The sequence below is a fragment of the Dreissena polymorpha genome, chromosome 15, assembly GCF_020536995.1.
Source record: "Dreissena polymorpha isolate Duluth1 chromosome 15, UMN_Dpol_1.0, whole genome shotgun sequence".
NCBI lineage: Eukaryota > Metazoa > Mollusca > Bivalvia > Myida > Dreissenidae > Dreissena > Dreissena polymorpha.
The window spans coordinates 38,489,089-38,501,655 of NC_068369.1; the positions used below are offsets into that span (position 1 = coordinate 38,489,089).

Below are 12,567 nucleotides of genomic sequence, written 5' to 3' on the forward strand. Positions count from 1 at the left end.
AGCCTCTGCAGTTATACAAAAAACATTTAACAAACAGTTATATAAGTTCGTGGGCATTGGTGGAATCCCTTTGTTATACTTATTGACCTTTATAACTTTCAGTGCTTTTTTATCATATTTTTTATAGCCCTGACATGCATTATTGCATCATGACTGCTTGAACTATAATTTTCTTAGTATTCAAGTGCAGTGACGTTTGTATCCAAATGTACAATTCATATTTTTTTAAATTATATAAAAATGTGCTTATTGGTTGTTTTAAAAGTATATTTTTCGTTTACATGTACGATAGACTTTAAAATAATTAAAATTGTTGGACACGCAGGCAATGTGTTTACATATTTATTTCACTTTTTTTTCAGATTTAAAGACGGTGAATGTTTCGACGACTTCACCTGTGTCTGCTAATAACTCTTGGACTGCGGAATACGGTATGTATATTTTGTATCTATAGCATTGATACAATTCGCAGAATTGAAAGAAAATACATTTTAAGATATATGGAATTTAGAATTGATGATTCAATGAACAACGACACAAATAATTTATCAATACATTTATATTATGAATTAATATAAAGAAAACTAAATATTTCATCATAACCTTTCATTTATTACGAATACACGTATGAACGAATGGGGTGAACCCCACTAACCTTCGGTAAAACCTGGTCAATATAAAATCTTTTCAAATAAGACGTACCTGATTGCACTATTGATAATAAAAACATGTCTCAGTAGCCGAAAGAACATTTTATGTGTACGTCGCAATAAGAACTGAGGACGTATAATTGTAAAAAGATTATTGAATATTAGCATAAGCACAATTCTTAACGGATTAGAGTCGAGAACTAATGACCTCTCGAGTTGTGTCTCTTCAAACGTTTAACACAGGTGTAATACGATGGATTTAAACTGGCTCTCATAAATGTTCGAATGATGTGAAAAGGTGGGCATCACTAAAAACATTTTCTTCCATCAAGGAGTTATACCAGGGTGCAGTATCAACGGGGTTTTCAGTGGTTTACACACGTTCAGCACAGAATGTAAACACACCGTTAAGAAATTTATTTTTGCAAATATCTACAGTTATTGAAATACATTTTCATAAATCTTTCGTGCATAAAAGACCGTTTTTCTTGCAGTTTGTGCCGATGTCTTAATGTAGAAGAATACATGCTTTAATAAGTCTGAAATCGGTGACAAAATTTCACGTTACGTTAAGCATAACCTTGTAGTATTAATTGAGTTTTTTTTAACAAGAACACAGGCTTATTAAATACAGTATATCTGATGTATTTCACATTGTCAAAAGCAAATTAAAAGTTCTCTTTTATGCTCTAATTGAAATTCTTAAGAAACATTGTTTGAAAATGTTATTTAAAAAAAGCACCACTTACCGTTGTATTTTCATCCATTAGCGTTTGATTTGGATCCCCACAAAGTCACGTGATGCTGCACCCTGTATACGTCAACAGCGGGACACCAGTTACCTCTCACTGCGGTGATGCAGTGGAACAAACCGAATGTCATGAGTTCGAGCTTAACCTTTAAGTGATTTTTCGGCGTAGCTGTATACGCCAGCTTTTCGCCTTAGCCTGACCTTTGTAAGCGACCAATCAATTTGAACATAAAATTGCCCGCCGGTAGGCCTGAAAACTTTCGCTGTAGAAAACGTGCACTCTACAAACAGATTTTACATTACCATTAATATGTTATTTCACCGACTTTCTAATTTTTGGAAGTCAATGGTATAAAAAGGGATACTACAGTTCGTTTAGCAACGATGTTAACTGCGTATTCAGCATAAAACAATTGTATCTCTAATGATAAGGTTTGAGAGATAGAGATGTTTCACACTCAATTCTCGACATCAATACAGAGTGTGTGTCCCTTTTTTATTTATAAGAATGTCAGAGCCAGAGCGTTTGCACTTAAAGGCTGTGTTCTCATATTTGGTAATTGCTACGATATTGCATTCTGTGCACTCATACATTTAAGATCATATGGATATTGTTGTTCAGTAACCTGATATACGCTTTGACGAAAATATTTAAAATTGTTTTCGACATTGACCGTTAAACACGTAAATGTTAAAAGCTTTAAACAAGCCGTCTTTCCAGCAGTGGAATTGTTACCTCACTTTAATGCATTGCATTCCAACCCGAAAGGAATCAAGGTCATTTTGCGGTCAGCTACAGAAATCGTTATATAAACGCTATCGCGTAAACTATGTGCACTTGAAGTTTATTTTGATCAGAAAGATAATAAAAAAAGATATTCGGCGATATTATTATGGTATGTCAATCATAGATTTTTACTGTGTTTTCAACAACTGCATGATAAGAACCAACTTTTATTAATTTTATTAGAAATATTTATCCATTTAGAACAATTTATTAAGCACGAGCACGATGATTCGCGATACTATTGATAATGGAATCAAATAAGATTGGAGTGTTGCCGGTTGACCTATATGCTTTCATTTACTTAAATGCTGCTTGTGTTTTTTCTATTCTGTAACTATAGAATATCTGAGTAATAATATCTAATAAAGCGAAATAAGCCACGAGATCTGGCGCAACACCCCGTTATTGATTTGCGTGTGATGCTGCTAAGAACTGTGCAGAAAAAAGGCATTCGCTATTTTTGATCTCATAGATATAACTTTTGATTGTTCATAAACACCGACCGCAATCAACGCCGTATACCTTTTTAAAGAAATTTCTTGTTTCTTCTTTTCCTAATATGACTCTCGGAGACGAATGAATTAAAATTAAATAAATGATGTCAAATTAAGGTAACTCTTTAATACAATTTGTTCTTGATTGTATATGTTATAGCAGTTAAAGTAACACAATAACCCAATTCGCTTTATCTCTCAATCGCAATATTTCCATTAATATTGGTATGCAAACTGTTACATTTATGCTGCAAAATTGTTGATTTGCACACATGTTTATACATAATATATCCTGCACTTAATGCACACATTTTAATCATGAACACAAATAATTTTTTCGCGTTGCGCAGTTACCATTAGGCTTTCGGTTACGTCGAATTAGGGCCGTTATATATAGTGTCATCCAATATAATTATCAATAACGATTTGGATGAACTAAATTTAACTACTGATTTCAACGGAATATTCACGTGGGCCAAGTTTAATATATCGTATACGTGTAATACATACAAACACAGTCATAACATTTCTGGTTCAGGGGACCAATTTAGGGCTCGTTAATCGAAAGTCAAGCTTTTTATTCTTCTTTTATTTCACAGCGTAAGTCTTAATGACTTTTTTATTATAAATACTTCTTGAATAATGTCAAATTTAATTCTTAAAGATATATTTTATATTCTTTTAGTGAATGTTTCTTTTTATTGTATATATATAATAGCAGTTAAGTAACACACTAATTCATTCACTTTTACTGTCAACCTCGTTGTTTATAGTATCGGTATTCAGACGTTTGACGCTTCAAAATTTGTCAGTTTGGATTTTTACACATATTTTTTCATATTAATCGTGTACGGAAGAAAAACATATTAGCAACAAAACAAGCCCGAATTCGCGGCTAGAATTACACAGCAACCATTTCGTGACTTCTTGCAGTTACCCATGGACTATCGGTTAAAGTCCAATTGTGGCTGATCTATTCATGTATATCTAGATGTATCTTCAAATATCCGTTCAATGGTGAATGAATGCTATCGAAAATCAAGTTGCAATAATTCAACTCTCAACTTTATAACCCAAAGGGTTGCTGTCCCAGAGCAGCCATACAAAAACTAATCAAAGGCTCTGGGAGTACGTTTATATGGACTATCGTTAATCTAAATTGCAATGGTGTCAATGATTTTAATATATTTGTCACAATACACACAGACGAGTAATAGTGCATTAGGTTATAATTCCTTTAAATGTTTATGTGCTAGTAAAGAAAATCTTATTATGCAGGCCCCGAAACAAGCACGAAGCCATCGAATATTACAATATCGACGAAAGTGACGACTACAACGAACCAAGGTAAACATCAGTTTATAAATATTGTCAGGTCAATATACACTTTGACCCCCATACATTGTTACACTAGGTATTTTCACTGATCCTGGTAGGGCAGCACGTACTTTATAACATATCAAAAGTTTACCGAAATCGGACCTCCGGAAAATAGTTTTTTTCAAGATGGCCGCCAAAACCTATTTATGATCATAACTATGTAACTATCAACTCAAATTTGATGTTTTAGGTGTCTATAGCCAGATTTCGGGGACACAAAAACACTTGAAGATCATCAGACATAGTGTAATTTTATTATGAAACATATAAATCCAACATGGCCTCCAAAAATAGCCACCGCCACAATAAGAAGGATTACGAGTCCATAACATTTGACTCAAAGGTGATGATTGTTATATAAAACGTCATAGTTTTGGAGACAAATAACACTTTGATTGAATTGTTGATATCACTAAGCTTTTGATTCATCATAAAATCTACTTTATGACATTCAGCTGTCCACTATCACCTGATACACAATATGTATCCTCGCCGATTAACGTTGTGGGGCTATGGGCGGGATCATTCCACTATTGCTTTAACAATATCAACGACTGCATTACCTGATGACACAATTACATTACATCATCTTTTAGTCAGAGATGTGCTGATCAAAGCAGTCATGCCTGCCTCGTTTTTGTCACGAGAAAACAAGTCCTCATTTTGCATGATCATGATCTGCTCTTTGTTGAAACTCATACTCGGGTTCACGTTTTTGTCCTCGTCTCTGGTGTGTGATATCTTTGATTGGAGGACCGTTTTCGTAACCATCGAAAACTCTGTTGCTTGTCCGTGCAATCTGCATACAACTCGGCTATTGCGTTGTTTATATCGCCCTTTCCCCATGGTAAACGATGAAGCAAACATCCACCATCAAGCACGTAACAATTTGATTAAAGAAGAAAACGGTCCTCCAATCATCACAGCCTCGTTTGATACGTTTACAACTTGATCTCTCATTGACTGAATGCTCTGAGGCTTGTCTGCTTTACGGAGTATGTTCTTGGCTACAAAGAGGTGATGAGGATGGGACTCAGTTCATACGACGATATGTCTTCAATCGAAATATATCCAGATTTGAACCTACCAGAAAACGCTGAAACAGAAGAGCAGGATAAATAGCACGGTCTTTAGCAATTTTAACAGCGGAGCTATCCCCAAGATTTTAGTATCTGTCTTTTCTCTTAGATCTTTAAAACAAATGTCGACTTTCCTATGATATCTCTTATGATCTTGTTTCCAACCTCATGAAATGTATGAACATTCACATCTGATCCAGCTACTATCCAATAGACAATCGTTTTCAAAGAGGATCAGCTGTTTAGGGTGAGCAGGTTGAAATCTTTGTCTGCATTTTCTGGCATGTCTTTGTGGTTTGGGCATGTTCATGTGTCTACTTCTCTGTAGCCGTCGCGAGTTTAATATAAATGTCAGAACATGAAGCATCTGCGTCGTCTCGCCCCTAAGAATGGAAGAGTACAACTCCTCTGCCTGATCTAGCAGTATTTGAATCTCGGTATCCTGATCTGAGCTGGATGTTTAGGTACTTGTCAATACGACAATGGCCTCGCAAATCCGTCTGGACAGCTTTCCCTGTCATAATGTGCACAGTGGCATTTTCCCCACAGACAGTCTCAAATATGTTTTTAGATCGGTTCCTTCAATTATGATTCCTATAGCCCCCAGCAAGTTCATGGGTGTATGAAAACAGTTCAACACAAGAAAAATAATTTTCAGGCAACTACTTTGTGTCACATCAATGATGATTTTGTGGCCTTCCAATACAAGGGTTTGTCAAACTTTAAAACGGCGAGAAGGTTGTGTTGAAATACTGCACGACTTATCCCCAGAGTACAAATGATTATAGGCAATAATTTGACTTACGACTGCTCATGGCGCTGGTTTTCCTGATGCAAAGTATGCATCATTCCCAGCCAATTCGGTCTGCCTGAAGCTGTAGGAGACTCCTCACAAAATATCAACCCTCTTGTCATAATCCAGAAATCACGTCAGGTCCTCGAATACTACCTCAGTACAAGAATGCCTTGCCAACCGGTACTCCAGAATAAGAATGATGTCTTATTTCTAGTGTTCAGCTCTGTGGTCTGTTTTTTTGGGAATCAGAAAATTTGTCCGTAATGCAGTGGTAATAGATGCAGTGACACCCATCCCATGAAAAGTACATTTGCCGTCAATGGTGATAGTATTGTGATCAACACTATCGGCGCCAGGAAGAACAGACATCTCCAACAAATCTAGATCACTGCCCATGATATCAGGTTCCACATAATCCGCTGCATTCCACAATTACCGTCGAACGATATAGATGATTTATATGAACACCAAGTTTTATTTGTAGTGATGCAAAGACAGCTTGCAAACGAACTGTTTCAATAATAGCATGATCAACTGCCGCAACATTGCACCTTGTGTCTTTTCCAAATAATAACAACATGAAATCCAAACGGGAATCACAGGCCTCTAAAACACATTGGTCAGTTCGTACCCAGTCAAAATGCCCTGTGTCCAATTTAACCTTACAACGCAAAGTATGCAGTATTTATGACTTTCAAAACCTCCACTTGTTTGCCTTGTGGTTCTCTTTTGTGTAGAACTACAACTTTGCTTTGCAGCATAACTTTTAATGTTTTTATCATTCGTGAACTGCTGACTACATTTTTATGTACTTAAGTGCCAACCTCAGTTACAAGATTATACTTCCACTTCACACTAGCTACATTTATTCCCTTCACTCCCTTCCACTGAATAGCACCCCAGTTATTCTTGGAAATCCCAATCTCATCATTGCATATTATTGACCGCACATCTTGTCTGGATGTGTTTGCACTCATTATTTAATCATATATGACAAAAAGAGACAATCATAACTTGCTGAATGCTCTGATTTGAAATGCTGCAATTTACACAGAAAGGGCCTAATATTAAGGCATTGTTAACGCAACACTAATAAACAAACAAGCATGAGGCAGTGTTAAACACACGAATGTCTGATATGTTTGTATAATGGTGGTCTGTTTTTATATTTTGTTGTTTATGACTCTTAAGCTTTAATTAAGGGATACAAGGTTACACAAGGAATAAATATTTAAAATAAAACATGAAAATATATTTATAATAAAATTGTGAAAAAACAACAACAACATGTTTGAGTAAATAGTTATGCATTTGCAGTCATTGTATTAGCGGCTATATGGACGCTATGTTGAATTTCTCTGTTACGTAATATACTAATATATTTTTTTATATTATCTTAATGTGTAATTTGTCCCCCTCCCCGAAACCTAAGTAAAGACACCAAAATAATGAAATATGACAGGATACTCCCAACGTTATCATGATTAATAGGTTTTGGCGGCCATCTTGGACGCCATCTTGAAATTAACAACTTTCCGATGTTCCGATTTCGGTGACTTTTGATATGTTTTAGAGGACATTCTACAATACTACTATCAGTTAAAATACCTTTTGTAGCACTTTTTTTTTTTTGGGGGGGGGGGGGGGGGGTTGAGTGGTATTTTTTCATATATTGACCCGATTATCTTGAACAATCTTAAGGGCGAGTTAAGTTTACTAAAATAAAATTTTATAAACAAAACTCTAAAATCGTGGTCAAAAAGTTGAAATCTTATTTTCGCATGCCATGTACCTCATATTGAAAACTTTCCGATGTTCTGATTTCGGTAAACTTTTGATATGTTATAAAGGACATTCTACACTACTACTATCAGTTGAAATACCTTTTGTAGCAATTTTTGGGGGTTGAGTGGTATTTTTTCATATATTGACCCGACTAATAATATAGAATAACAAGTATAATTTTACACAACACACGTTTAACTGACATGAATCGTGTTATACGGTAAGAGATGGAAGCGTTTGTGCATCGGTATCAAGTATTGTGTGGTGTCAGGTATTGTGCTTGAAGATTCAAATATCTTGGGAATGTTGTTTTAGTTAAAAAATATGTTACTCTCGTTCTGGGAAAACTGGGCTTAATGCATGCGGATAAAGTGTCGTTCAAGATAAAGTGTCGTCCGCACAAGCTAATCATGGACGACACTTTCCGCAAAGACTAGATTTTTGTGTAGAAGAGACCTTGTTTAATCGAAAAATTCAACAAAGCGGAAAGTGTCGTCCCTGATTAACCTCTGCGCACTGCACGGGCTAATCTGGGACGAAAATTTACGCATGTGAAAAAAGCCCAGTTTTCCCAGAACGAGGCTCACTTTGACTTGTAGTGTTTAATTGATTTGGCGATATTGCAGAATTACCACCCTTGGTGAATCGTTTCTGCGGTCCAGGATGGGAGTACGACGTCTACAGTGACCGGTGCTACCGAGTCAGCAATTTCGCGGGGTCTTTTTTGCAGGCCAAGGAATGGTGCGGGCAGTACGGCGGTGCCCTAGTTAGTATCAGCTCGCCCTCCGAGTTCGTCTTTATCATTGGTATGTGTGTGTGTATCTTAAAGTTTATGAGGTCCTTACGCGCATGAGTCTACCTTATGTGTGCCAACCGCTCCGTTAACTGGAAGCGTATCATTGATATGGCTCGCGGGCGAACTTGGAATGGCTTTGATTATGCATTTGAGCCGCGCTCTTGGAAAACGGGGCTTAATGCATGTACATAAAGTGTCGTCACAGATTAGCCAAAGCAGTCCACACAGGAATATTTTACTTAAAGGTACTCTCATCATTGTGAAAATTCAGTTTAGGCGTAAAGTATCGTTCCTAAATAGCCTGTTCTAGTTTACTCTTGAAACAACCAATATCAAACAAATTTATAACACTTTCATCATATGAAATATAATTATGTAGCTTTTTGCTTAACAACAAACCTTTTAATGAAAATAAAAACGCCACGCATGATATTGTACAGATTTCTCACTCACATTTCACAAAGCAGATATGACTGCTCTATAAAATAACACTATAATCAAACTTAAAAATAGAACACTTTGTCCTACCCAACTTTATTGCAATTACAAGTTCGCTACTGCTGCTCGTTTACTGCTGAAAAACGATGGTAAGATTTCACATTGCATTTTATATTAATAATGCTCGCATTTAATCTTAAATATGACATGCGAATCATTCTAGGGATATACTTCACGAAATACATTGAAAAATACAAATACCAAAGTTTCCGGAATTAAACACGAAGTGCAATAACACATGCATTGTGAGTTATCGTGAATTATCGTTTATTGTTAATTTAACTGATATTGTAAATTTATTGATCTCTTTAAAGATGTGAAATTTTAAAAAGACAGAATACAATTTATTAAATGACTGAGTAGGAAGAAGTGAATTGGTCCAAAACTTTGATAGGTAACTTTACTGCTTTTGTTCTCAACACATCTTCACATAGCACTCGTACTTATCAATGTCCGCTGTGGACCTTATTGTATATATTATACCCCGCTTTCTAAAATTAATACCGATCAACGTCCGATTAGCGGACGACGTATTTTTCCGATCATCGGGCTGGCGCCCGGCCGACCAAACGATCACTGGTTCATTTTGTAGCATCGGGCGGCGTCCGGATTGAACCCGGCAAGGAATCGAGTTGAGTTCGAAAAACGATCAACGCACGGTTATCGCTCGGCGATCGCCCAACATCTGATTCGTTGTACGTTTATCATAACGAGCTTAGGCGGATGTATATGTCCCTGGGAAATATCGAGATTTTTGCCAATACACTTACTTTGAATTCGATGTCGGGCGATCGCCGGGCGATAACCGGGCGTTGATCAAACGATCTTTATGCGATCTAAACTCGTGTCCTTCCCGGGCCGACGTCGGGTAAAATTTAAAGTGAGAGTAAATCAACGGCCGGGCGCCAGCCCGATGAGCGTAAAAATACGTCAACCGCTGATCAGACGGTGATCGGACTCTTTTTGTGACTGAGGTATTACCATCTAGATACTTGATTAGTATTCGGAAATCCGGATATTCGTTACCATCCATATGAATAATACCATAACCGTTGATGTTGGGCGGAGGGGGCAAACAAAACATCAAACAGTTTCTAATGCCTCATTGTTTGGTAATGATTTTATAGAATCGAATGAGAACATTTCATGAATTTGTCAAATATTAAGTGCGATCAGATGATTAAGCCAAACACGTATTTGAAAAGTTGATAGTTTTGGCAGTAAACATGCGTTTAAATACCTAATACCGCATAGAGTGCCGGTTCTTGTTAGAATCTGTAAACCACTGCATACCTTTCCGTGAACCACTGCTCACTTTTCCGTCAACCACTACACACCTTTCCGTAGACCTTACAACTTTGCTGCGGCTTCATCCCACTGTATGATGAGTTGTAAGTTATTTGTTTTTAGTTATTAGTTTTAAGTCATTAGTTAATCCTCCGGTGTTCCAGGTATCCTTCATAAGTACGGGACAGTTCAGACGCGATACTGGCTCGGTCTGACCGCAGGGGTCGAGGAAGGCTGGCGCTGGATGGACGGGTCCCCATTGGCCTACTTCAACTGGGCACCCGGTAACAGACACACTTGGGTCGTAGTAGACATGGTCATGCTAGTTGGGCTTTCGAGTTCAGCTCTGAGCAGCAAAACAGGAATAAGACAGTGCATGCGGTGGATCATGCACTCCATGAACGACTTATTGAAATGCAAAAAATGCGATCAAAATGTAAAAACCTTAATGTGAAAGACTGTAAAGTTTAATAAGAATAATTTTATTATTCTCCTAATATTTTTTAATAATCTGCCGATTCATCACGGGTATGTACTAAAGAAATGCTTAAGTGTGGTTATATCATTAAGAGTTAACTTGATATCAGTCGCAATTTTTACTTTCTGCGCATGTCTGTTCAGATGAGCCGAATGACAAAAGATGTGCCTTCCTCATCACCGGACCATCATCTAACTTCAGTCAGTGGGCGACAGACGAGTGTGACCAGAACTATCACTTCGTTTGCAAGAAACCGGGTGAGTAATCTTTTATCAACATACATGAGCCTCGCTCGGGAAAACGATGTTGTATGCTTGTGCGTAAAGTGTTGTCCCAGATTAGCCTGTACAGACCGCACAGGCTTACCAGGGACGACACTTTTTGCCTTACCCGGATTTTCGTAAAGAAAATAGATTTTCGTAAAGAAAATAATTTATTTAAACCGAAAATACAATAACAACGGAAAGTGTCGTCTCTGATTAGCATGTGAGGATTGCACAGGCTAATCTGTGAAGATACTTTACGCGCATGCGTTTAAGTCCGTGTTCCCATAGCGCGATTAATATCATGTATGCGTTCTTATATGTTTATTCAAACAATAAAAACATAAGAACTATTTGATTTATGGATGAAGATTAAAGGTATTGCTGCGCGCCAAGGACAGTTTTCAGAACCAGTCAGAATATTAACATCCGTTATGCGATATGGAGTTGTTGTTGTTTTGGGTTTAGAATGAATTAATAATCACATAATTGTATATGCTATATATGTCAATGTCATAGATTTTCAAGCAATGCAAATAGTGATCGTGTATATAATGTCTATCAATTTGTGTCTGTTGTCTGGGGCAGGAGTTAAAGATGAGGCTTCAATTACCACGACATCCTGGCCAACATCCGGGCCGCTTCAGCAGGGTATGTATTAAACATGATGGGTCTCATTTTCAATTTTACTCGGAATTGGCATAACCCTGCACATTTACTTTGATCTTAGAAACGCTCACTGTAATGTAAACCGTAAATTCATAATATTTCTTTTAGGTATTAAATATGTTGTGTTCCCGTAATGGATTGACTAATTTGTTGGTATATCAAATCGCCATGCAGTTGGACATTATCGGATTTCTCGGCGATATGTTAATAAAATCGATATGTTTGAATAAGCCCAGACCGATATTTAAATGCTTGGAAATACGCCACATTTATTGCCGCATTCCGATGTCCCCGTTTTTTCACTACCCCACGTATTACACTTTATTTATGGCCTGATACCGATGTGCACGTGTTTTCACTACCCCATGTGTTACGCTTTATTTATACCCTGATAGCAATGTCCACGTGTTCTCATTACCCCATTTGTTACGCTTTATTTATGACCGCCTGATACCGATGCGCACGTGTTCATTTCCCAAGATGTAGCGTTTGTATATTTCCCGATTCGTCCCTGTGTTTTCATTACCCCAGTTGTAGCGTTTATATATTGCCGGATGCTTATGTTCATGTGTTTTCATTACCCCAGATGTAGCGTTTATAAATTTCCGGATGTTTCTGTCCATGTGTTTTTATTAACCCAGATGTAGAGTTTATATATTGCCGGATGCTTATGTCCATGTGTTTTCATTACCCCATATGTATCGTTTATGTATTGCCGGATGCTTATGTCCATGTGTTTTCATTACCCCAGATGTAGCGTTTATATATTGACGGATGCTTCTGTCCATGTGTTTTCATTACCCCAGATGTATCGTTTATGTATTGCCGGATGTTTATGTCCCTGTGTTTTTATT

At 37.1% G+C, this 12,567-nt stretch overlaps 1 protein-coding gene across 1 annotated transcript in view; it reads left to right on the plus strand.

The window, feature by feature from the left end:
• Positions 1–12,567, plus strand: part of LOC127859696 (uncharacterized) — a 99,099-nt gene that overhangs the window by 37,517 nt on the left and 49,015 nt on the right. The window contains exons 26-31 of the mRNA XM_052397202.1: positions 363–431; positions 3,961–4,029; positions 8,349–8,528; positions 10,468–10,587; positions 10,925–11,038; positions 11,633–11,695. Coding sequence (XP_052253162.1) covers positions 363–431; positions 3,961–4,029; positions 8,349–8,528; positions 10,468–10,587; positions 10,925–11,038; positions 11,633–11,695 — 615 coding nt within the window. The remainder of the gene's footprint in view (positions 1–362; positions 432–3,960; positions 4,030–8,348; positions 8,529–10,467; positions 10,588–10,924; positions 11,039–11,632; positions 11,696–12,567) is intronic.